The sequence below is a fragment of the Sminthopsis crassicaudata genome, chromosome 2 (assembly GCF_048593235.1).
Source record: "Sminthopsis crassicaudata isolate SCR6 chromosome 2, ASM4859323v1, whole genome shotgun sequence".
Classification (NCBI taxonomy): domain Eukaryota; kingdom Metazoa; phylum Chordata; class Mammalia; order Dasyuromorphia; family Dasyuridae; genus Sminthopsis; species Sminthopsis crassicaudata.
This window is the reverse complement of record NC_133618.1, coordinates 262,637,360-262,665,267: the sequence shown is the minus strand read 5'-3', so window position 1 is coordinate 262,665,267 and position 27,908 is coordinate 262,637,360. Positions and strand designations below refer to the sequence as shown.

Sequence of the window (27,908 nt, the reverse complement as noted above, 5' to 3'; positions counted from 1 at the left end):
ATTAGTTGCTAATTCCAATTCCATTAATAATTTAGATAATAAGATAAGAGATAATTTAAGGTGTTTATGACTGCCTTTAAACCTCACTTTTTACACTTAAACTATAATACATTGGTTCTTTTCTATTTGATATTTTTTCTTCTGTATCTAATAACTATCTATTTCTAAGATATACTATAGATAACTATCTCTACGAATCAAAAATCTAAACCTAAAAGTCCTCTACTTTTCCCATAATCATAATTCTTTTTGTTTTTAATTATTATCATTCAGGAGCAGCTAACATTTATATAGCTCTTTAATGTTTGCAAAGTATCATCTGTATATTATGTTATTTGACCTTTATAGACAAGGAAACTAAGTCTCATAAGGGTAAAGTGATTTGTGCATGGTTTTTGTGCCTTTATTTGAACCTATTTTTTTTAAGTAGCATTTTTTGTCCACTGTGCTAACTGTGCCTCTCTTTTAAATGATTTTTTAAAAGATGAACTGTTATGAAATCAGTTTTATCCCAGTGCATATATATATATATGTATATATATATATGATAAAATTGAGGTACAGAGACATTCTTTAACTTTCTGTCATGCAACAAATTTTTAGCAGAATAAGAGGCAGCAGTCATAGTCCCTGAATTCCCTGTTGTTCATTCTTATCACCCACTGGCCTCTCTTTTTCCAGAGTTCGGATAGGAAGTGGTAGAGACAGGTTTTAAGCCCCACCCTCTGATGCTAAGTTCCAAACATTGTCTACTGCAACAGGAAATGATAGGTTTCTCATGCCTGTAGAAAGTAAAGCTGAGGGCAGCATCCTAGAATTCCCCGGGCTGTCTTGACACCAGCACAGAGGGTATGACAGTCAACTCATTTCTTACAATACATGTTCCAAAGGCATTTGTAATGTCTTACTGCCCTCTCCTGGGCAGAAGACATCAGGACTGCTCAAGCAAGCAGTTCATAATCAGTGAGAAGGCAAGAGGAAGATTTTTCCAAACCCCTATTATTAGAATCATATAGTATTAATTAATTAATGTATTAATTAATGGAGTCACAAAAAGATGGATGTGTCTGAAACAACTGAAAAACAACAAATCACATTTAGAGTCAGAGCTTTCAGGACACATCACTCCCACCCCTGATGGGTCAGTAGTTTCAAAGATTTCTTTAGCATTTGGAAAGAAATGAAGTTCACTCCCACTTTTTCCCAGTTATAGCTGAGACAAAGGTATATTAAAAGGGTCATGAGTTTAACAAATTCAACAAAGCCCATGCTGCTTAAAATATGAAAGATGTCTTTTTCTTACCTAGTTTGAAAGCTTTTCTGCTGTTCCTTTTACTATGTCTTTGGTACTTTTCTCATCATCTTGACTTGCTATATTTGCATAACAATTTTGCATGTATGGATTTTCTCTGCCTCACCCTGACACTACTATTTTGTTCCAACTTCTTAGCTTTTGACAAATCATTATGAACAGTCCTGGAAGTATTACTGCCTTCCCTTGGGATGGGGTGGCTATGGCTTGGCCGTAGAAGAAGAATTACATTTAACAGAAAAGCTCTTCTGGGGGATTTTTGACTCTCTCTCTCATAAGGTAATGATTAGATCATTAAAGGAAATAAGGGACACAGTGATCCAAGTGATTATTAAGGAAGAGGACAGATCAGGGTTTCAAACTTTGTCTTTGTTTTCAGTGCTTTTGTATATTCATTCTTTTTGGTAAAGCTAATTCTTAATTAGCAAATTATTTTTTCCCTCACATATAAAATACACATCAGAAGGCATCAAAGTGGTATGTTAACCCAACTGGCTATTATTGTTTTCTTTGCCCCCTACTTTCCTTTCTTGAACTATGTCTAACATGACTTAGCTATCCCATAAGAATAACAACTTGCATTTTTATAGTGTCTTAATGTTTGCAAATCCTCTTACTCATAACAAACTTTGCTAGATAGGCATAATAACCATTGTGTTATTATCCCACTTTTCAAATGAATAAATTATTTCCCTGAAAAGTTAAATGATTTTTCTGTGTCATACAACTAGTAAGTGTCTGAGGCGAGAATTGACTCCACTTATCCTAACTTCCAAGCCCAGTATCTCTCAAAATTGATATACTTTGAAAAATTATTTCAAAACCTCTATCTACTCAGTTCTATACCTTTTTTGTAGTCTTTGTTAATAAACCTTTATTTTATTCAAAATATAAATACACATTAAGTAAAGTACTCATAACTTGGGTGAGTTGGTGGGCCAAGGGAAATAAAGAACTATTACAATCCAAAACAGCTTGAAATTCAGCCATTACAAAAGTTTGACAATTTTATTTTGTGGTATCCATATGGAAAAGAATATAATAGTTTTATTTTTCATGTTACTTCAGTTTCCAATGATATCTCCAAAGTATCTAGCATAAATTATTAAGGAGCAGATAACACTCCTTTCCTTTTTTTGGAAAATAAATGAACTTGTCTATTATTCTTATTTTTTCTGATGCTTCTGCTTTTGGCTGTGATTCAGCCATAATGATTTTTAATTAGATTTTCCAACTAGTTCCTATCTTTTCCACAGAAATATGACACAGATCTCTTCCGAATGGCCTTACCTTGTCTCAGTGCAATAGCTGGGGCCTTGCCACCTGATTATTTAGACACCAGAATCACAGCCACATTGGAAAAGCAGACTTCAGTAGACACGGAAGGAAACTTTGATCCCAAACCTATCAATACCATCAAGTGAGTCCAAAAATTACTTTGTAAATTAATGTTTATGTCATATATTATCCTTTTTTGAAAAGGCACTAACTTGTCAAGATCTAACTTATCTCTTTGGCTCATACCTCTCTTTACCACCCTGAGTAAATCATTTTTCCAGGACACCATATTTTTATGTTACTTAAAATTATAAATAATTTATATCTGATCATGTAGTACTTATCACTCTTTGATTTTCCTCATGATAAAATAAAGCAATGAATTCTTTCCATTGAGTAAATATAGTTTAAAGACTTAAATCAATTTTTCTGATAAATGATGCAATTAATTTATTAATGGTTTTTAACAAACTATTTAGTTTAGAAATTAATATTGTAAGGTTCAATTGTATAATAAATCAAAATAAATATATTAATATTCAGTTTAAATTTCATTCATCAATTATTTATTAAATATTTGATATACATAAGTATATATATATATATAAAATAATTTGCTATATTAAATATTTGCTAGGTCTTGGATGTATAAACAAATCTCATTGAGGTCTCAGAAAAAGATATACCAAAGGATAGTTTAGTCTCCCTCTTTCAGAAGCTGTTTATCCTTTAATGTTATATTATGTACCTTTCAGATGCTCTTAAACCATAAAATATCCTTCAAATTTAAAGGGCATTTTCCTTTTATTCAAGTATCTCAATATTCCTTATTATTGCTTTTGTATTATCTGAACAATATAATTAATGTTTTATAAATGATAATAATATATAAACATAATAAATTGTTTGAGAATCTGTGCTGGTAATTGGGAATGACAAAGGCAAAAAAGAAATAGTCCCTGTACTCAAGGAGCTTGGGTTCTACTTGGCATTTAGGAGTAAGAGAAGGTAGAATAAGGGTATAGTATTCATACTGCTAAGTATATTTTAAATGTGTAAAATAATACAAAATGATTTAAAGTAGGATGGTGTGCTACAAACTGAGTTGGGTGGTAGCAATGTCATCAGAAGAGCCCGAAGATAGGATAAGGCACCTAACTTATGTTTTGAAATAAGCTAAGATGGATGAAGCCAAGATGGTTGAGCCAGGAAGTTGCCTGAGGTCTCCCCAGTCTCCCTCTGAAATGGAAAGAAGGAAGGAAGGGAGGGGAGGGAGGAAGAAAGGGGAGGGAGGAAGGAAATGAAGGAAGGAAGGAAGGAAGGAAGGAAGGAAGGAAGGAAGGAAGGAAGGAAGGAAGGAAGGAAGGAAGGAAGGAAGGAAGGGAGAAAAATGAGAAAGAAACAAAAAAGAATCTTAGCCATAGAAAGCTATTGTGGTGACTAAGAAGACCAAAACGCCAACTCAAATTCCCACATGAGAAATCTCAAATGGAGATTGAATCGGTCTCAAGCCCAGAGAGGCTTCTTGGAAGTGTTCATAAAGACGATGAAGGCAAAAGGGGAATGAGGCCCAGTTCAGATGGTATCCAAGATAAGTCAATTGGAGACTGTTAGTACAGCACAGATTACCAACTGAGGCCTTTCAGTGCTGACTCAGGAGGCCAATGGCACAGCAGGCCAACTGTAAACCCTCCAGAAAGAATACAGAGACCAAATTGTGAGCTGTAGAACCCTGACACAACTTGAACAAGTAGGTCAGGCCATCCCAACATAGTAATTGAAGCCCCATCATGGAAAACAAGTGACTAGATTCCTGGGCCCCAGCATAAGAAGTTTGGGACAGTGCCCACTTTACCTTCAGGAGAAGAGTTCATCTTTAAAAGTTTCAAAATATTCTAAAAATTAGTAAGAAACAAGTCTAAAAAGTCCTTTTGTCAAGAGCTCAAAAAAGATTTTAAAAATCAAGAGAGATGGAAGAAAAAGTGGGAAAAAATAAATTATTCAGAAGAATTATGTAAAAACAAGAAAGTCAACAGTTGGAAAAGAAAGCACAAAATTTGACTAAAGAAAGCAACTCCTTAAGAAATGAAATAGCCAATGGGGGGAAAATTCCATTAAAGAAAATAACTCCTCTAAAAGTAGAATTAGCCAAATGGAAAAGGAGGTATAAAAACTAATTGAAGAAAATAATTCATGTAAAATTAGAATAAGGAAGTTTCAGCAGTAGAGCTAAGATGGTAGAGGGAAGTCAAGAAGCTGCTCGAGCTTTCCCAGTTTCCCTCAAAAAACCATGAAAGCAAGCCTAGGAACAGAATCTCTCTAAAGAGTCTGACATAGGGAAACCACTCTCCAGCTCAAGATAGATTGGAAGAAGTTCAAGAAAAGTCAGTTTCACTAGGGTTAAAAGGTTCAATCTAGCTCAGATAGTATCCAGGAAAGCCAGTGAGAGGGTCTTAATCACAGCAGATCAGGAACTAAGACCCTTTGTTCTAACTCAGTAGCAAAGCAGACCAGTGGGGCAGCCTCCAGTCCCAGTACCAAAGGCAAATTGCTAACCCAGGAAACAAAGTTGTTTCCTGGAGAGTTCAGGTAGGACTATCCTGCTGTAATTAAGACACCAAACACAGGGGGTCCCTTTGCTCAAAGACAATGCTCAGAAAAGTACAAGAAGGAAAAGGAAAACAATTCCTTAAAATTTAGCCAGGAAAAAAAAAGAGCATGAAGAAAACAATAGCTTTAAAAGTAGAATTGATCAAATGGAAAAGGAGAAAGAAAAACTGATGGAAATCATACATTAAAAATTAGAATCAGGCAAATGGAAGCTAATGACTATGAGACATCAGAAATCACTCAAACAATCTAAAAAGAATAAAAAATAGAAGACAATGAAAAATACCACATTGGAAAAACAGCAGGCCTAGAAAAGAGATCTAAGAATGACAATTTAAATTAAAATTATTAGTCTAGCTGAAGGCCATGACCAAAAAAGGAGCCTGTATAGTATTTTTCAAAAGATCATCAAGGAAAATTACCCTGGTAACCAGAACCAGAAAAAAAAATAGGTTTTTTTGTTTTGTTTTGTTTTTTTCTGAGGCAATTGGAGTTAAGTGACTTGCTCAGGGTCACACAGCTAGGAAGTGTTAAATGTTTGAGACCAGATTTGAACTCGGGTCTGACTTCAGGGCTGGTGCTCTATCCACTGTGCCACTAAGATGCCCCAAAATAATCTTTTAAAGAATACATCGATCACTGCTAGAAAGAGATCCCAGAAAGAAAACCCAAAAAAACATATTTGCAAAACTCCAGAACTATAATCTCAAGGAAAAAAATACTGCAAGATGTCAGAAGAAGAAAAAATTCAAGTATCAAGGAGCAACAGTAGGAATTATCCAGGATATGGTAGCTTTCACAATAAAGCTTATCAGAGAACCTGCAGTTACATAACCTCTAAGGCAAAGAACCTGGGATTACAAGCAAGAATCAACTACTCAGGAAGATTGAACAATATCTTTCAGGGGAAAAGATGGATCTTCAATGAATTAAAAGGCTTTCAATCATTTCTATTGAAAAAAAAAAAACAACTAAACAGAAAATTTGATCTTTAAACACAGGATTCAAGAGAAGCATAAAAAGGTAAGCAGGAAGAAAAATTATTTAAAAGTTAAACTGTTTACATCCCATACATGGGGAAATGTAACTCTTGAGAACTGTATTCTTTTATTGGAATATTTAGTGGGGAACAGATGGATGGAAGGTGTGAATCAATTATGATGTGATGATAAAAGACATTAAGGTATAGAAAAAGGATTGTAGTGGGAGAAGAGTAAATGGAAGGTAAAATGAGATGAATTAGATGACACAAAAAGGCACAAATGACATATTACAGGACATGGGGAAAAGGTAGGGAGATGAGCATTATTTGAGGCTTAATTTCACCAGTTTGGGCTCAAAGAGGGAATAAAATATATACTTAGATGTAGAAATTTATTTTACCATAAAGGGAAGTAGGAGGGGAAAGTAAAAGAAAATAGGATAGAGGGAAATACATAGCTGGCAATCATAAACTGCGGACTAAAAAATGGAATCCTATAATATGTTGTTTACAAGAAATACCTTTAAAAGAGAAAGAGATATATACAGAGTAAGGGTAAAAGGCTGCAATAAAATTTATTATGCTTTAGCTGAAGCAATTCTGATATCAGATAAAAACAAAAGTAGAAACAGGCCTAATTAAAAGAAATAAGGAAGGAAACTATATCTTGTTAAAGGGTGCCATAAACACTGTAGTAATATGGATACTAAATATATATGCATCAAGGGGCAGCTAGTTGGTGTAGTGGATAAAGTACCAGCCCTGAAGTCAGGAAGATCCAAATTCAAATGTAGACTCAGACATTTAATACTTCCTGGCTGTGTGACCCTGGGCAAGTCATTTAACCCCAATTGACTCAGGAAAACACACACACACACACACACACACACACATACACACGCTTAAACACACACTAAATGGTAGAGCATTCAAATTCATAAAGAAGATATTAATCGCTCCCTCTCAGATGGGAAAATCTAACCATAAAATAAACAAGAAAAAAACTAAGGAGCTTAATAGAATCTTAGAAAGCTTAGATATGATAGACCTTTGGGGAAAATTGAATAGGAATAGAAAGAAATATGTCTTTTTCTCATCAGTACATGACATCTACACAAAAATTGATCATGTATTAGAACATAAAAAATCTTCATAATCAAATGCAGAAAGGCAGATAATAAATGCTTCCTTTTCAGATCATAATACAATAAAAATTACATTCAATAAAGGGCCAAGAAAAGATAAACTAAAAACCAATTGGAAATTAAATAATTCTAAAGAAAGAGTGGATCAAATAACAAATCATAAAAATAACCAATAATTTCACCAAGAAAATTATAATAATGAGACATTATACCAAAATCTTTGGAATGCAGCCAAAGCAGTTCTTAGGGTAAAATTTATATCTCTAAATAGTTACATAAAATAGAGAAAAAGGAGATCTATGTATTGCATATGCAACTAAAAAGGCTAAAAAAAAAATTTAAAACCCCCAATTAAATACTGTTAGAAATTCTGAAAATTTAAAGGAAAGATTAATAAGATTTAAATTAAGAAAACTATTGAAATAAAGGTTAGTTTATGAAAAAAAACTAACAAAATAGATAAACCTTTAGTTAATTTGATTAAAAAAAGGAAAGAATAAAATCAAATACTAGCATCAGAAATAAAAAAGAAAATAAAGCAATAATTAGGAGTACTTTGCTCAAATATATGCCAACAAATCTGACAACCTAATTGAAATTGATAAATATTTACAGAAGTAGAAAGTGGCCAGATTAACAGAAAAGAAGATAAATTACTTAAATAGTCCTATTTTAGAAAAAAGAAATTGAACAAGTTATCAATGAACTCCTTAAGAAAAAAATCTCCAGGACCATATGGATTTACAAGTAAATCCTACCAAACATTTAAAAAATATTTAATTCTAATATTATATTAGCTATTTCAAAAAATAGTTAGAGTCCTGCTGAATTTGTTTTATGACACAAATATTGTCATACATCTGTTCCGTCAGCAATCCACTTGGCGGAGCTGCTCTGCAGCAAAACCAATTCTCTGTAGGTCAAAAGTGTCAGCAAGCTTGGGTTTACCCTTTGGAGGGAAATGCATGAAAGTCGGCGCTGAGTTCATGTTGAGCTGCTGGAAAACATCTGCACCCTCATCATAGTCCACGACACTGAAGAAGAGCTTGTTGGAGAAGACCGAGGAGTAGCGCCAGGAGTTGGCCAGCACCTGGTACTCTTCATTGGCCTGCCTGCACACGGAGCATTGCCTCTGTGGTTGTAGGGCTGTGAACATCACCACGACTGAGTAGTTTCGGGGAGGCGCCTTCACAAACCTCCGAAACTTGTCCCCATTCATTCTGATAACGGAGCGCCTCACACTCTAATCCATCCACTTTTTCAGCCAAGAGGTTCTCCTTTTTCTTCTGGGCCACGCTCGGGGGCGCGCACAGCAGCAGCAGCAGGAGCGGCAGCAAGAGCGCGCAGCTTGCGCCGCCAGGCCCCACTGCCACCGGCTGGGGCAAGCATCCTCACGCCGCCGCCTGGCGGGGACCGTCCCGCTGCAGCCGCCGCCTCTGTTACCTAAACCAGGAAAAGCCAAAACAGAGAAAGAAAATTACAAACCAATCTCCCTAATGAATATTGATGCAAAAATTTTAAATAAAATATTAGCAAAGAAATAAACAACTTATCAGGAAAATAATACACTATTACCAACTGAGATTTATATCAGGAATGTAGAGGGCTGGTTCAATATCAGGAAGACTACTGCCATAATTGATCATATCAAAAAAAAAAAAAAAACCTACTAGAAATCATATAATAATCTCTATATACAGAAAAATATTTTGACAGAATAAAGCACCTATTCCTATTTTTAAAAACCACTAAAGAACATAGGAATAAATGGAGTTTTCCTTAAAATCATAAGTAGCATCTATCTAAAAAACATCAGCAAGCAATATTTGTAATGAAGAGAAGTTCGATGCATTCCCAATAAGATAAGGGGTGAAATAAAGATGCTCATTATATTCACTGTTATTCAATATTGTACTAGAAATTTTGGCTTTAGTAATAAGAAAAGTGAAAGAAATTAAAGGAATTTGAATAGGTAATGAAGAGATAAAACTTACTTTTTGCAGATGATATGATGCTATATTTAAAGACTCCTAAGCAATAGTTAGATGGTGCAATGGATAGAGCACTGGCCCTGGAGTCAGGAGAATCTAAGTTCAAATTCAACTTTAGACACTTAACACTTACTAGCTGTATAGCCCTGGGAAAGTCGTTTAACCCCAATTGCCTCACCCAAAAAAACAAAACAAAACAAAACAATCCTAAAGAATCATCCAAAAACTTACTTGAAATAATTAACAGCTTTGGCAAAGTTGCAGAATATAAAATAAACCCACACAAATGTTATGTTACTAACAAAGCCCAGCAGCAAGAAATAGAAAGAAAAATGTAATTTAAAATAACTGTGGAACAAAATAAAATATTTGAGTGTCTACCTGCCAAGAGAAACCCAAGAAATATATGAACACAATTACAAACCATATTTCACACAAATAAAATCAGGTCTAAACAATTGGGAAAATATCAATTCTCATGTGTAGGCCAAGCTAATTTAATAAAAATAACAATTCAATCTAAAATGGTCTACTTGTTCAGTGCCATAATAATCAAAATGCAAATATATATATGTAAAAAAATAACAAAATTCTTTTGGAAAAAAAAAGTTCAGAAATATCAAGGGAACTTACGACCAAAAAACACAAAAGATGATGCCCTAGCTGTACCAGATTTTAAAATATCTTATAAAGAGGTTTTCATCAAAAACATATGATACTGTCTAAGAAATGGAGTGGTGGATCAATGGAATAGGTTAGATACACATGACACAATAATCAATGACTATTGTAATCTAGTATTTGATAATTCCCAAAACTCACTATAAGATAAGATAAGAGCTCACTATTTCATAAAAGTGCTGGGAAAACTAGTAAATAATGTCAAAACTCAGCATAAACCTATATCTCACACCTCATTCCAAAATAAGGTCAAAATGAGTACATAATTTAGGCATGAAGGGTGATATTGTAAGCAAATTAGGAGAGCAATGAATAGTCTACCTATGAAATCTTTGGAGAAGGGAGTAATTTATGACCAAAGAAGAACTAGAGAACTTTATGAAGAGCAAAATATACAACTGTTATTTCATTAAATTAAAAAGGGTTTGCATAAACAAAACCAACACAGCCAAGATTAGAAGGAAAGCAGAAGGCTGGGGGAAAAAATTTATAGCCATTGTTTCTCAAGGCCTCATTTCTAAAATATATACAAAATTGTGTCAAATTTATAAGAACAAAAGTCATTCCCCAATTGGTAAAAGATCAAAGTATATGAACAGACAATTTTCAGATGAAGAGATTGAAGCCATCTATATTTAAATGAAAAAAAAATGTTCTAAATCATTGTTGATTAGAGAAATGCACATTAAAACAACTCTTGAGGTACAACCTCACACCTCTCAGACTGGTTAAGAAGGCAGGAAATAAATAATGGTAAATGTTGGAGGGGATGTAGGAAAACTGGATCATTAATGGTGGAGTTGAGAACTGATCCAACCATTCTGAAGAGCAATTTGAAACTACATCCAAAAGGCTATAAAACTGTGCACACCCTTTGATCCAGCAGCACCACCAATGGGTCTGTATCCCAAAAAAAGTCATATAAGAGGGAAAAGGACCCACATGTGCAAAAATATTTATAGAATTCTTTCTGTGTTGACAAAAGAATTGAAAAATAAGTAGGTGCCCATCAATTGGGGAATAGCTAAATAAGTTATGATATATGGAAATAAAATATTATTTTTCTGTAAAAATTTATAAACAAGTTGATTTTTGAAAGGCCTGAAAAGATTTACATGAATTAATGTTGAGTAAAACAAGTAGAACTAGGAATTCCCTATACACAGTAACAGCAAGATTATGTGATGATCAACTATGACAGACTTAGTTCTTCTCAGTGGTTCAGTAATCCAAAGCAATCCCAATTAAATTTGGATGGAAAATACCATCTGCATCCAGAGGGAAAGAGAAGTAATTAAGAATTATTGGGCTACTTAAAGGCTGTGGTCAAAAAAAAAAAAAAAAAAAAAAAAGAATCCACACAGCATCTTTTAACAAATTATCAAGAATATCCTAAAATCAGATGGTAAAATTGAAAGAATTCACTGACCACCAAAATGAATTTATCAGGTTAATGAAAAAATACTGCATGGAACTAGAAGGAAATAATTCATATCAAGGAGCCACAATTAGGATTGTGGAGGATTTAGCAGCTTCCAAATTAAAACATCAAAAAGGTTGAAATATGATATTCTGGAAGGCCGAGGAGTTTAGATTAGAATTAAGAATCAACTATGCACCAAAACTGAGAATATGGATATTCAATGAAAAGACTAGAGCTGAACAAAAAATCCAATCTTCAAATACAAAGAGATTACAACAATTTATCACCAGGGTAATTGCACTATTAGAGATTAGTTGAAATTTATGACAATTCCAAGTTGAAGCCATGGGAATGACTGATGGATGCTTTGGGTGAAGAATCTATATGTCATAATCCATACATAGACATCTCCAAATGTCTTTTTTTTCTTGGTTAAACCTGTCCTGATGTATGATTTACATTACGTAATTTATACTAATTAGCAAAATACTAAAGACATAGGACTCTGAGGCAAGATTGCAAAGGAATGTGACACATGTGGTCCTCAAAATACTTAGAATAGAATAGTAGAAACAAGGAAAAATGAAACAAAATTAAATAAAAATAGAATGAAGCAATGAAAACAAAGAGGTAACATGTCATTAGTTACCATTAAACAGATTTAAAATGAACCTCTTGGGAGGATAATTGGAATAACTGGAATCAGGTTAATATAATTAATACAAGATTAGCCTAAGTACAGTGTGTTCTTAGAAATTCTGTTATAGATACAGACATGTATACAAATCAACATATTACAGGCATATAACCTATGTGAAATAAATTTCATCCAACAAGCATCTTCCTAATGAATTTTCCCCCAATTAGGAATTGAGCATTACTTCTAAACATCACCTTTATAAAACTAAAAATATTTCACCAAACACAACTCTTTTATCAGTAAGTCCAGTAAAAAAGAAATAGAGGTGCTTTTTCTAACTCTGGCATTCCTATTTTGTCCTACCTATACCTTGGAACATGGGAGGCCACAGGTAATGTTTCTAATTGATCTGATGTTTTGGAATTCTGCTAAATTATATGAATGGTCCCAGTGGCACTAATCAATCCCATTACCATCTAAAAAGGGAACATTCTGATAGTTCAGAATTGCTGTCATCATCTCCATGTGTGCCTGATGGTATGATGGCACTTTTTTTTTCCCTCTCTCTCTCTCAGCTTTTCTCTTCCTGAAAAACTGGAATATGTGGTCACCAAGTATGCTGAGCATTCACATGACAAATGGGCCTGTGACAAGGTAGGGGATTATCATCCAACTAACAACTGTCAGGAAAAGAAGAGCCAAAAAATATTAAAGAGTTGAATTTTGGAAATCTGCCCAATTTATCTAAGTGACACACTTACCATTTTAAGAGCATTCATTATTTGAGAGCAGCAATTTCCTGAGGTTTGTGGAAGTCAGTGGAAGAGGCGGCAGAAGCTGCTGCTGCTGCTGCTGCTGCTGCTGGTTTTTAAACCAGTCAAGGAAATGCTTACTTATAGAAATGTTAACTTTTTTCTTAAAATCAGTGAGTATAGAATTTGTGTTTGCATACTTCTTATAGATTGGGAGTAAGAGGGCAAGAAAATAGGAGTAACATTTATTACCTTTGATTTTAGACTAAAATCAATTAACAAGTATTTATTAATTGATTTCCATGTGCCAGATATTGTGTTGAGTGTGAGAACATAAGACAAAAAGGAAAATCACTTCTTTTAAGGGAAACAATCAATTTCTCCTCTCTCTATTGGTCTCTTCTCTTCTCTTTTCCCTTTCCTCCCTCTCTCCCTCCTTCCTTCTCTCCTTCCCTTCCTCCCTCCTCCCCCCCTCTCTCTTTCTTTTCCTCCTCCTCTTCCTTGCTCCTTCCTTCCTTTTAAGCAATATATGTACAATGTAAATCCAAGATAATTTTAGGAGAAGGCGTCAGTATCTCATAAATTAGGAAAGGTTTCATAGAGCTTATACTTGAATTGAATTTTGAAAGAAGCAGAAGATGTTAGAGGCACTTAATACTTCCTATATTAAGGAAGTGACCCTGGTCTAGTCAGTTAACCCTAATTGCCTCAGGGGGGAAAATACTAATCCAACCATAATAGTTGTTACAATGTTGTAGTTCCTGATAGTAATTCACTTCATACTGTAGGGACCAAGGAAAAGCTGTATACCAGTGCAATAAGAAATTCAAAATTCTTACCGGGTTTCCCTAATTTCACAGTGGGCATTATGATAGAAACAAGTGCCAACTGACAGCTTTGTTGCTACTACCCACTTCTAAGTCAGAAACTCAAGGTGGGTTTTAAAAATATATATATTTGAGTGGAAAAGTGATATTCCTGGGTAGGAAGGTCCTGGGTAAGGATACTGAGAAAGAAGTTCAGAAACCAGTATCACCAATGGTGTGACTTAATCCCTATGTCAGATCCCACTTCTGGCCTCTAGCTTAGCATACAAAGGAATAACCAAGGAAAGAATCCCAGACCAAAGCTTGCAATTTTGCCACTGAATCCAAAGAGCTTTCCAGCTTATTAACAGAGTCACCAGCAGCAATCTACTCTTATTCAGATCCAATACAGAATAGGAATTTGTGGAGGTTGGATGAGGAAGCTGGGGAATGGCAATCAGAATTTGTACTAGATCTAACCACTAAAAATTCCCCAAAAGATCTCTAGTCTATCTCTGAGATCTGCCAATAACACATTTAATACCACAAGAAATCAGCAACAGGACTAGCCTCAACCCTCTCTTCAAAAATATCACAGGACACAATAGTAATATAAATTTTCAAGTCAGGAAGTAGGCTGAAAGAATAGACAAACAAACAAAAAATAATAACCATATCATAAGCTATTATGATAACAGAGATGATCAAAACAAATGAAGAAGAGAATGATTCCTAAACAAACACAAGCAGAGTCTTAGAGAACACAGCTTGGGGACAAACTCAATTATAATTCCTGTGATAGATGAAAAGTTTTTTTAAACATTCAGAATGTTTTATTGAGTTTTTTTAATGAGAGTGCTTGAAGAAAAACAATGGAAAATAAATGAAAGTTATGAAAGAAAGAATTATGTACACATTTAATGGTTTGATACAAAATGCCCCAAATCTTACCTAAGCAACAAGCACCCTGAAAATGCAAATGGGCTAAGTGAAGCCAGAGATTTCATGAGGCAACAAAAAATGTTTTAAAAAGCAGAAAAGGATAACACACAAACACACACACATACACACACACACACACACACACACACACACAGGTGGAAGGAGAAAAATATAAAGTATCTCATAACAAAAGTGACGGACCTGGAAAACAGTTCAAGGAGAAAAAAAAGTTCAAGATCATTCAACTATCTGAACATTATAATAATAATAAAAAGAACCTGCTTCATAAGCAAAGAAATATTCAAAGAAAACTATTCAGAAATCTTACAACCAGAGGTAAAATAGAAATAGAAAGACTCCACTGGTCTTTTCCTTAAAGAACACTCAAAATGAAAACCCCCAGGAACATTATAGCCAAATTCTTGGGCTTCCAGGTAAAAGAAAAATGCCAAAATGCAAACAGTCAGAAAGAAAGAATTCAAGTACTAAGGAGATATAGTTAAGATCACATATGATTTAGCAGCCACCAGTGTAAAATAACAGAGAACTTGTGGGATTCCAGAAGGCAAAGAATATGGGCTTACAGGTAAGTATAATTTACCCAGAAAAACTGAATATTATGGTTTTTTAAAATTTTATTTGGGGGGGGGGGAAGAATGGACCTTTAAGGAAAATAGAGGATTTCCAAGTATTCCTGATGGAAAGATCAGAGCTATGGAGAAACTTTGAAGTTAAAAACAGAAGTGAAGAAAAATATTAAAAAAGGTAAACATGAATGATGAAGGATTAAAAAAGTACAAACTCCTTACATTCAAAAATCTACATATGGATAGATAATATTTATGTCTTCTTTGACCCCTATGTTATCATTAGGGTTCATAGAGGAAATTCAAATACATAAGGTTCTGTTTTGCTGAATTTTTAGGAAAGAGTGAAAAGAAAGGAGAAGAATATACTGAGTAGGAAGGGGAAAGAAGAAAATTTAGAGAAAATTCTCTCAATCAGGGAAACATCTTTTCAAAGAGTAAGGGATAGAGGGAGGCAACTGATAACTTGAATCTTATTTTCATATACAACTGGTCAAAAGAAGGAAGAATACACATGTACAGTTAAATACAAAAATATATCTCACTCATCAGGGAAATAGATAATGGAGAGAAGCAGGGAGGAAGAATTAGAAGGAGTCTATATTAAGGAAAGGATTAGTCCTGAGCAAAATAAACTAAGGTTGTACAAAAATATTTATAACTTTTTTTGATGTGATAAAAGATGAGATTCTTAGGACATGTCCATAAATTGAAGACTATATTAACAAAATGTGGCAAATCAATGTGATGATATATTATTGTGGTGAATTCTTATAAAAGTAATGACTAACCAGAAATCCAAAAAACTAATGATGAAACATGCTATGAACCTCTAGATAGAGATATAAAGGATTCAAAATGGAAGGATATTTTTAAAATTTTGTTTTGATTGACTATACATGTTCATAATGGATTTTTTAAAAATTGTATTCAGAGTTGAATAGAATGTGAGGGCAAGGATATGGATACTGATTGACTATTCCATCTAAGTTAAAATTCCTTAACTAGCTGAATGGTTAGTAAGTTGCATTGCTTTATCAGCTATTAAAGAATAGAAGTTATACCATAGGAGTTGAGCCAAAGGAATTCAGGATTCTAATGGTTCATTCACTTGAAAATGTGGGCTACATGGCTTAGAACAATCAATCTTTTTTCACATCAAGACAATAGAAAGCTGACTGGGTACATAAACTTGGAAATCATTTTTAAGTCTTAACAATTCTAAAGTACTTTCAATTCTGTTCATACTTTTATATATATATCCTTTCTACTTTCCTTTTTGAGACTAATGTTGGCAACAAGAAAGTGATGACAGACTAACACTGAAATATATTCTGAAATATACATATTTCTTAAAGGTCTTCACAATTAACATTTTTGTGAATTCAGGAAGGATCAAGAAATATTTTCCCTATTTTTACAGTTAAAGGTTCTGATAAAAGCCTCATTTCCAAAATATATAGAGAACTGACCTAATTTATAAGAAATCAAACCATTCTCCAATTGATAAATGGTAAAAGGATATGAACAAATAATTTTCAGATGATGAAATTGAAACTATATCCACTCATATGAAAGAGTGTTCCAAATCATTACTGATCAGAGAAATGCAAATTAAGACAACTCTGAGATACCACTACACATCTGTCAGATTGGCTAAGATGACAGGAACAAATAATGATGAATGTTGGAGGGGCTGTGGGAAAACTGGGACACTGATGCATTGTTGGTGGAGTTGCGAAAGAATCCAGCCATTCTGGAGAGCAATTTGGAACTATGCCCAAAAAGTTATCAAACTGTGCATACCCTTTGATCCAGCAGTGCTACTACTGGGCTTATATCCCAAAGAAATACTAAAGAGGGGAAAGGGACCTGTATGTGCCAAAATGTTTGTGGCAGCCCTTTTTGTAGTGGCTAGAAACTGGAAAATGAATGGATGTCCATCAGTTGGAGAATGGTTGAGTAAATTATGGTATATGAAGGTTATGGAATATTATTGCTCTGTAAGAAATGACCAGCAGGAGGAATACAGAGAGGCTTGGAGAGACATATCAACTGATGCTGGGTGAAATGAGCAGAATCAGAAGATCACTATACACTTCAATAACAATACTGTATGAAGACATATTCTGATGGAAGTGGATATCTTCAACATAAAGAAGATCCAACTCACTTCCAGTTGATCAATGATGGACAAAAATAACTACACCCAGAGAAGAAACACTGGGAAGTGAATGTAAATTGTTAGCACGACTGTCTTTCTACCCAGGTTACTTATACCTTCAGAATCCAATTCTTAATGTGCAACAAGAAAATGGTATTTACACTCATATATTGTATCTAGGTTATACTGTAACACATGTAATATGTATGGGATTACCTGTCATCTAGGAGAGGGAGTAGAGGGAGGGAGGGGATAATTTGGAAAAATGAATACAAGGGATAATGTTATAAAGAAAAAAATTACTCATGCATATGTACTGTTAAAAAAATTTATAATTATAAAATTAATAATAATAATAAAAATTTTTCCCCACTCTTAGATGAAAAAAACTGAGTCACAAAAGAGCAAAATAAATTCCAAAATGTTCTAAATTATTCAAGGCATAAACAGAACCTACCCCTGATCTTTTCCAATGCAGTAGCATTTGCCATTGAGTTTTGCTAGTTTTTGTAATGATCTTGACTGAGACACAAAGTGGTGTTAGAGATTAGTTATTATTATATGTAGTTATTGTGCTGTCTGGAATCAAAAAGGCTTACGTGTGAATTTCACTTCATCCCTTAGTTGTGTGAACCTGGGAAAATTTCTTTTCTCTATAAACCTATTTCCTTATTTATAAAAGGGGAGGTAATAAGACATAATGGTACTTATCTCAGACAGTGAATGAAATGATCCCATAAAATAATGCCTTAAATCATTTTAATCTATTTACATATAACATGCAAATATATGTGTCCATTTTTTTTCTCAACTATGATTTCATTATGTAAGAAGCTCCTGATGAGAAACTCTCTCTAATAACACAGATCATCACATTCTCTATAATTGTTTATATTTTAGAGAATTTTCTTGGACACTGAGAAATTAGGTGATTATCTAGAATCACAGAGATAATACATATGGAACTCAGATCTTCCTGACTCTACATGTAGACTCTACACTATCAGCTCTCCATACTGAAAGTATTACATAAATATCAGTTGTTAGTGCTTTGCAGTTGAGTGATGTATTATGTGGTCTTCACCAGTTCCTTGGAAAATCTATATTAGTCACTAAATCCAGACTCACTAAGAATTATCCTTCTGTGTTTTCTAGTGGAACTGATCTGTTCCTGACTTTCCATCATAACTTGCTTTCTACAAAGCAATATGATTCACCAATTGTTTTCATCCTCATTGTCATAATCATCTTTCCTTTCTTCTTACCTCTTTCAATGGGATTTTGATAGAAACAATCCTAAGACAAGTTGTTATACATCTATTATTCTTTTATATTATTACCCCAACGACTATTGCACAAGTAGATAAAATAACTAGGTTTTTTAAATCAAATAACAATACAAGGATTTAGGCTTATCTTCTGTAGGCTCACTAAACACATTCTCAATACCAGTCCAAGAACAAACAGGTCAACAGAAAGGTGTATGTCATCCTGTTATTTTTATCTTCTCTGCTAAGTCTCTATTTTGTACATTTTTCTTTCCATGTAGCTTGGAGAGTATGAGTTTTTATTACGATGACATCTATTTCAAATGTTCTTAAGTTTTTATATGTCAATGCTATATTCAAGAGATCATGGATAACAGTTCAGTCTGTGATAATGGTCCATTTTTAACCCATTATATTGATTGAATAGTCATTTATCCAGCACATAGACTAGGCCTGTGTCTTTGTATTAGGCAAGGAAGAGGAAGAGAAGAAAGTAAGTGCCTGCCTATGATCTTGGAATAAGGTTGTACATTTAGCCCCTATCATGTCTGACTTATTACCATGTGACCTGGCTAGACGTTCTGACAAGCCTACAGCTCTGTTTCTCTTAACTTATAAAGTCTTCCCATTTATTGACAAGGCAGCATGGCTATCAGCAGTTTCTTATAGTTTCAACTAGGAGTAAGTCTTCAGCTATGTTATTTAGACACATAACAATTTAGGGAATTTGCAATGGGAAGGCAATGATGAGAGTCTCCCTAAACCAGTCTAGTTACAGTTCACTAAACATATTCAGGTCCCTTCCCTAAGATGCCTTCTGAGATCCTTGAAGAATACAACACTCAGTACCAAAAAAAAAAAAAAAAAAAAAAAAGCAGCAAGAACTTAGAGAATACAAAATAAGAGCAAGGAAGTGTACAAAGCCAGATATATAAAATCCCAATTGGGAAATAAGTTAAAAGAATAAGCAAACAAAGCAAAACAAAAAAGATTTGTACCATAAAGAACTATAATAATGATAGAGATATCCAAGAAGTAAACTCTGAAGAAGAAAATAACCCAAAATCACTTACAAGGAAAATCTCAAAAGAAAAACAGAAGTTGACCATAGTGTCAAATAGAAGAAATCAAGACAAAAAAAAAAGTTAAAATGACATTATGAAGGAAATGAGAACCCTGTTTGAACGAATTGTAAAATGAAATGAAATTTTTGAAGGAAGGATTTGAATAGACAACGAATAGCTTAGAAACATTGACTACAAGATTTTACCTAAATAACATATTGTTTGAAAATCATAATAGACCAAGCAAAAATTAGACTTTACAAAAACAAACAAACAAACCACAGAAATAGTCAAAAGACTTAAAAAAAAGGTATTTAATTTCCAGTTCTAGAAAACAGATCAGAAGGTATAATTTAAGATCCCTGGATTACCTAAAACCAGGTTGTTTAAAATAACAACCTGGATACCATATTTCAAGAAATTGGGGGGCAGGGGACTGCCCAGATGTATTAGAACTGAGTAAGGATAGAAACAGGAAAAAATATAAGAGTAAAAGATGGAGATAAATATACAAGTAACAGGCATGACTCTAAATGGGAGTGAGTAAAACACCCATAAATTGAAAAAGAATAATTGAATGGACCAGAAGTAGAATTCAACATTATATGATTTTTGAAGCAAAATCCCCTGCTGAAACAATAAAAGGAGGTTATGCCATGGAAGACCTGTATAGAAACAAGGTTTAGAAGAGCCATTATTGGGAATGGTATAGTAAATCAATTGGAGAGGAATAGACTGCTTGCTGCATTGAGGATGTTGGTGAGATTAAACAACATAAATTTATGGTAATCCAGTTAGTAGAATTTCATGATTTTTCTCCAGTTCCATTCAGCATTGTATGAATGAAAAGAAGATGAATCAAAGGAATAATTCAAAATCAGGACTTTGCAGACCATCATCAATTATAGGACAAGAGTTCAGAGTCTTTGGAATGGAACAAGTATAATAGGAGTTTGCTATCTATTGAGATTGAGTACAGCGAAAGTATAACTGGAGAGAGTCCATTGAGAAAAGCTTGAGATTAGAGTGTGCAGATCTTCTATTGAGGTTCACAATGTGGTGATCAACAGTGAGAATTTGTCCCATACAAGCCTGATGGCATACAGAGGAGCAAACAATGGGATGTAAGCATGGTGAGGAGGTCAGAGTGTTTTGCTTTCCCTGGAAAAAGCCCTGAAAACAAGAGATGAAATAGATCTTGTCACCAGAGGATATTGGTGCACTGGAAATAGTTCTGATGCAGATCCTCACTGAAACAAGAAATGGACAACAAATCCTTATATTCCTCACTGAAGGGGTAGATTAGAGGAAGATATGAGTGCATGAATGAAAGGAATCCTGTTTTTCTTAGTTTATGGTCCCATGCTACAGGGAGGATCATTTGCCATATTGGTACTATTTATAATCAGTTTCAGTATTAGAAAACAAGAGTTTGCATTTAGTGAAGATTCTTAACTCTCAAAGTCTTTAGTATGTCCTCTTCAGATTTTAATACTTCCTCATTTTCATCTCTCATTTAGTTTATTCTAAGCTTAGATATTAAGGGTTGTTTGGGGTTTTTGTTGCCATATATAAGCTGTAAATTCTTTAACTTTGGGCAAAGATATCATTGACAATATGAAGCTCTTACCTATAATTAATGTCATTTGTTTCCATGTCATGATATAGAAGTGATTTTTAGGGAAAGGTCCAGTCCATTTCATGTTAATTCACTTGTCTGTTTTAATGGTTAGCACAGTCTCCACTAAAGTATCTCCAGCAGGTGGGATATGGGTATTTCTGATTTGATGATAGCTGTACCAGAATACAAAGGACTACAACTTGCCCTGTTTTCTTCAATGTTAGGTGACCAAGGTTGTTTAATATAGGGCCTCCTATAAGCCTTTGCTCTCTACCTATTTCTTAGATTAATAGAGGAAATTTCATCATATTTGCCAGTGTACTAATCCAAGCAGAATTCAATTGGTCAGTATCTGAAGATTCCTGCCAAGGCTTCAAAACTATCATAGCAATCTCAGGTCACAAATATTCCCTGCTATACCTCATCCTGGTTAATATTCTCTTATTTCCCCTTGATCTTCACCCTAACCCCCCTGCCTGAACTACTTCTTATGGATTGTCCTTTAGTGGACTTATATTTCTCATTTAATTGGTTACTAAAGTTATCATTGACTATACAGATAGTCTTTCCAGTGGTTAGTGGTTAGCTGTCCCTAAATATTGAGCCAATACAAAGTTGAAATGTCTAGTAAATGTTTAGACCTTGGAGGTAGGTAATATACTTCATTGGGATATACTAAGGACTGAAAATCTACTCCTTAAACATAGAATGCAATCTTATAAGATGGTGGGAACTAAATGGCTGTTAAACTAAGCCTGTTCATCTTAAGCTTTTTCTAGATCAAGAGATTAACTCATAATCACTAGAAGAATCTGAGTTGAGCATCCTGTCATGGGGCAATATATGTCAGTAAAAAGGCTGGAATTTTCTTAAACTCAGATTGCTCTAGTTTTGCTAAGGTAGCCAGTTCAACATGGCAGATGGTCCTTAAGAAAGTGACCAAATTGTAGCATATCTTAAGCCTTTGGGAAGCATTGTGCACAGTCCTTTTGTTTCTATTTTATAAGGAGCTGAAATGCAAATATATATCTAAAGAGGACAACCAGATAAAATAAGAATTAAAGGAAACAGAATTTATAATTTAGCCAGCAGTCTAATGGTTTAAGGATTGAGGAAAGAATTTCCAGGGCATTTACAGACACATTTGGCATAGTATTTTCTTTGCAATTGACCCATTTGTATAGCTAAATAGGAAACAGTCATTTGGATCACACAATAGGATGTTTGATTGCCAGGTAATGCTATTTAAATTGAAAAACTTTCCCCCTAATAGAGTCAGAATGGATGGAAATATGGTATCTCTCTGGATGAAAATGTGAAGACACATCCGTTAATAAGACCTTTTAAAACATTAACTGAAAAGGTAAGCAACAGTGAAGAGAAAGATATCTCACTCTTTACACAATGTTTTTTTTTTACATTCTAGAAAAGTGTCTTCAGTCAGCTATAGGAAGGCCAATAGAGAATTCATCCAAAATTTAGAGAATTTTGAGACAAAATATATTCTTATTTCCTATCTGTAAGCAAGTTCTCCTTTTACCCACAACTAGGATTTAATTCCCAGAATGCAGTCGCTCTCTAACTCCTTAAAAGCTATAGAGGAGTTACTATGTAACATATAGAGACCAAATAAAAATTAGTTCTCCTTTGCAAAAACCTTTGCAAATAATCTAATTAGGATTGTAATTAGGAAGAAAGGGATGAGCCCCAAGGGGAATCAGAAAGCTACTCAGTCCTCCTCAAATAAAAATTATTTCTGAGAACACAAATGACAAGAAGAAAGAAAACAAGGAAAATTGTTTAGAAAAAGATGATGTTTCTAAGTATGTTTATATAAGAATTGTGTGGATAAAAGTGTAACATAATTCTTTTCTGATTCTGATTCTGTGCCATTTCTCAATAATCATTCTTCTTCCATGTATAGCATACATTGCCTACCTTTATACTTATTGAGCATTTTCGAATTTTGAGCCAAATCCCAGGGAGGCCCAGAACTAATTTTGAGGTTAAGAGAATCTGATAACTGCCTAAAGTGGAACTTTCTTTGTCAAAACATTTTAATATTACTCCCCACTGCCACTACAATTAAAACATCCATCACTATTTTCTTACTTTCGTTCTTTCTTGTGCCTTCTTTTTCCTCACAAAACTCCAAATTTCCTTGAATGGCATGACACACTTAAAACAAGGCAACAACTTCCTGAGGGTTTTGAATATTATTCAATATTATTTGAATATTATTGAATATTATTTGAATATTATTTTTTTACCCACTGGCGTTATGTAGCCCCTGAAATAGCTAGCTCATCCATTAATAATTTATGCCATAATTTAAATTAAAAGGTGCCTCACTGCATCCCTTTGGGATTAAGAGGTTAATCAAAATATCTGTACTTTGTAAATCACTTTTCCTTGAATTTGTTTCTAGGAGAAGGAAATTTATCGCTGGCCTGCCAGAGAGTCTCTCAAAACCATGCTAGCTGTGGGCTGGACAATAGAGAGAACCAGAGAAAGTGAAGCAATCATTCAACAGCGAGAAAATGAGAAGCTTCGAAGCATTTCCCAAGTCAGCCAAGTAAAACAAAACTGCTTAAAGCCAGACTTTTTAAAACTATAGGGAAATAAGTACTCTGGGATAGTGTCCATGTAATTTCATGGCATGAGATTTTCTTTAGGGGTATCCCTGGGTGGTTATCACACAAATAAACAAAAATCTTTGTTATAGAATCTTTATGTCAGAAATTATCTGTTGACACAACAGGCAGAGATATTTGGGAAATGGCCTTACTCTCTTAGCTCATCAAGAAATCTGAGATAATATGCATATAATCCTTGGTATCCCAAGACAGAATCCTTGCTTATAGGCAATATTTCAATATTAGTTCATAATATTTAAAATGTAATTTTATTTTTAAAGGGGTAAACAAAATAAAAATTAGAAAATTAACATCTATGAGTCTCAAAATATATATAAATCCTCAGGGTCATTTGCAGTTCTGAGGACTCCTGTAGTAAGCCTCCCTTTGTTCTATAAGTCCTGTAGTACCACCTCGCCTCCCCATCTTGATTAGAAACATAGTTAATTCTCTTACCTCTACCACTTTTTCTCACTCTTCTGCTCCTGTATTTCTCCTCTTTTCCTTCTTTTTGTCTGTCTTACAACTTTTCATGATTCTTATAGCCTAACCACTAGATTTTCTAATTTCTTACAATATTCAGGACAATTCCCTATAAAGTCTTTAAGTCTGATTCATGATGAAAGCAAACACTCCTTGATCATTCTTAACACCTTCTTTTCCATCATTTAGTATATTTGGTACCAACCCCACTCAATCTTTTATCCCTTGGGATAGACATCCTTCATTTTTCCCAATTACTCAAAATAGGAAAGAGAAGGGACTTGCTTGCTATTGTACTAGCTAAAAATAGCAGAAGCTATAATAAAATAATAAAAATGAAGGAGATGTGTCAGATCAATTAATTTTAATTTGTTTTTTCTAGGGCAACAGCTATACGCCTGCTCCAGTTGACCTTTCGAATGTTGTGCTTTCTAGGGAAGTCCAGGTAAGTGCTAATGTTTTCACTATATACATTCTTTAGAACAATATAATTTACCTTTAACAATGTATTTTAGAATTAAGATTATTTCATAAATGAAAATTATTAGTACTAGAAAGGACCTTTAAGATCATCCAGTCCAGCTCCTTCATTTTATAGCTAATAAAAATGAGGCCCAGAGAGGTATAAAATGATTTGTCTATTGTATAAAATTGTTCAGTGATAGAGTTAGGAATAGAATTCAGACTTCCTGATACCCATTCTACTCTTCTTCTTGTCATTCACACTGCAAGATATATTGTCAAAATTTTCTACCTTTGAGTATTGAAGAATAGATGTTGTAATAAGTGAAAAAGTGTCACAGTTTCTATTTTACTGATTTTTACCTTATTAGAAATTAATACTGATAAATATTTAAAATATTTATTCATTTTCAAAAATAATAAACCATTTAAATTTTATATAAATAGCATAATTAAAATCATTTTTCAAAGCAAAAATTAATTGAGAAAAATGGTATGATTTTACATATTTTTGCACATCTCTTTAACATATGGTTTAATAGGAAACAATTTTATTTTTATGTTTCTGGATTCAGTTTGTTATGATATGCTGTTTTCATTGAGATATGTAAAGAAAACCTATGCTCATTCGGATTAGTAGTTGGAAAAGGAAGTACTTTAATAAACAAATAATTTCTTAGTATTATTATGAAAAGAGTTTTGAAAAGATGTCAGGAACCCCGGGGGTTTCATAAACCATGCTTTGAGAACTGGTGGCCTAAAATGTCAAAAATTAGAGTGTTATAAATGTATCACATTGACTAGAAACCTGGAAAAAGTTTTTTCAGTTACTTTAAAAGCTTAGAATTTTTCTTGAAATTTCTAATACTGTTCATCAATTCAGTACATCAAAGGCTGTAGATTCAGTTCCGTCTAATGCAGCACAGTAAAAAGAGAGTAATGAACAGAAAAGTATAGTGCTAAAGTGAAAATAAAAAAACAAATAGCAATTAATCCATAAACCTCCACTATTTGGTTAGTATTTATTCAATTATCTATGTATGTGAACTTCATTCTCATGCTATTACTTCAGTAACAAGTACATCCAAAGCCCATCTCTCTAGAGTTATTGAATCATTGTTCTAGAGCTGAAAGAGATCTCAGAGGATATCTAATGCAACCCTCTTATTTTTACAGATAAGGAAACTGAGGCACACTATGATTCATTCGATGTCATAAGGATAATTATGAATGCTATGTTCTCTGTGTCCAAATCAACCATACTTTCCATTGTATCTGCCTTCTTTCAGTTTTGCAAAACCCATTGTATACCAATTGCCTTTATTCTGATACCTTACAATTGACAGTATTGTTCCATGTCAGCATAGAGGACACAAAGGAATGTAAAATGCAGTGGGAGAGAATGAAACAGCATGAATCTTTGGAATGTCTCTGATAACTCTAATTTCTTCTCCCCATTTCTATTTCAATCTCTGACTTGACATTTGCTGGCTGTGGCAACAAAACCTATAATACTTCATTTCTATTTATTCATTTGTTTTTAGATTGAATACTTATAAATGGCTAAGCATCTTCTTTTTCTTTACAATGAAATGATCCTTATGTAAATTAATTTTATTTGTAAGGTTTTACTTATGCCAATATGGTGTTATTAGTTCTCTTACCTAGATAATGACTAGAAAAGTAATATTTTGTTTTCCTACCCACTAATCAATGTATTCCTCCTAGCCTCATGACCTAAAGAGCTGAAATACCAGAAGATATAAGTGACTAAAACCCTTATTCCAAATTTGATTACCATATGAACAGGAATAAATATGATGACCTTTTCAAGGAATTTCCCAGACCTGAAATTCTATTATAAAATGACATACTGCTGATTTGGAACTTCAAGTTGAAATGTTTATTTTTTCATGTATCCTGCAATAGACTAATAAGTTGGAAAACAGAAAAACAGGTTTAGAATTTTAGGACTTTATAATTATGCATAAGTAATGATAGGAATCACCCATCAATGAGCCAAAAGCTTTTAGTAACATTCCTTTCCTAAGCCATCCAAAAATAGTCTGTCATTGATGAGCTCATTTTTCTCTCTCCCACCAACCTATTCATATTTTCAATGGCTTTCTCTTGACAGGGGATGGTAGAGGTTGTGGCTGAGAACTATCACAATATCTGGGCCAAAAAGAAAAAGATGGAACTTGAAAACAAAGGTAAGGTTAGTTTACAGAGTATATAAAGAAAATGACGCTGGGCATCAGGTGTGTTACTTCCCTAAATGAAAGAAAAGATACAAAGTCTATTATAGTTCTCTTAATTTGTCATAGGTGGAGGCAGTCACCCTCTCTTAGTGCCATATGACACCTTGACAGCCAAGGAGAAATTCAGGGACAGAGAAAAAGCCCAGGAGCTATTTAAATTCCTCCAAGTGAATGGTATTGTTGTATCTAGGTAAGTAAGTCACTTTTCCCAAATATTCCCAGTTACTATTTCCTGTTTTCAGTTACCTTGTTTTGTCACTCTCTCCTGATCTCTGACTAATATCGATGAGAGAAAGAACAATGGTTAAGTCTTTTGGAATTGAAAAAATATTTATTTTGAAAAAAAAAAAGAATTAATTAATAAGTTTAATTTGAGGTAAGAAATAGAACCCATGAAATAGAATCATACCTCTATGATGGATACCTCTCAAGAGTAGGGAGTTTTGTTCTTCTTATACCATTCCTGATTACCTCATTGCAACTTCTACACGTTGTTTTCACTTCTGTCCTAGTAGCCAAGCGGACTCTGACCTCTCTTCTAATTAAATGGGGCTTTCAATTTTATCCCCATTATGTGTTCTTTCCAACAAGTCAGGAATTCTGCAAGCTAAGTATTTCCATTTTCTTCAGTTGATACTACAAAGCCTCATCCTCACCACAACACTGTTAGTGTAGAAGTTGGTGCTATTAGTATCCCCATTTTATAAATTAGGAATCTGAAATTAAGAGAAATCAAATGATGTATTCAGTCACAAAGCTAGTAAAGGTCTAAAGCTGCATTCAAACCCAGGTATTCTTGA

At 33.8% G+C, this 27,908-nt stretch overlaps 1 protein-coding gene and 1 pseudogene across 1 annotated transcript in view; one reads left to right on the top strand and one right to left on the bottom strand.

The window, feature by feature from the left end:
• Positions 1–27,908, top strand: part of RYR3 (ryanodine receptor 3) — a 753,032-nt gene that overhangs the window by 574,245 nt on the left and 150,879 nt on the right. Inside the window, 8 exon segments of the mRNA XM_074289179.1 lie at positions 1,451–1,591; positions 2,569–2,732; positions 12,638–12,716; positions 22,540–22,629; positions 23,695–23,841; positions 24,768–24,830; positions 26,985–27,060; positions 27,175–27,298. Of these exon segments, the coding sequence (XP_074145280.1) occupies positions 1,451–1,591; positions 2,569–2,732; positions 12,638–12,716; positions 22,540–22,629; positions 23,695–23,841; positions 24,768–24,830; positions 26,985–27,060; positions 27,175–27,298 (884 nt within the window).
• On the bottom strand, positions 8,165–12,587 carry LOC141555399 (dolichyl-diphosphooligosaccharide--protein glycosyltransferase subunit TUSC3 pseudogene; annotated as a pseudogene).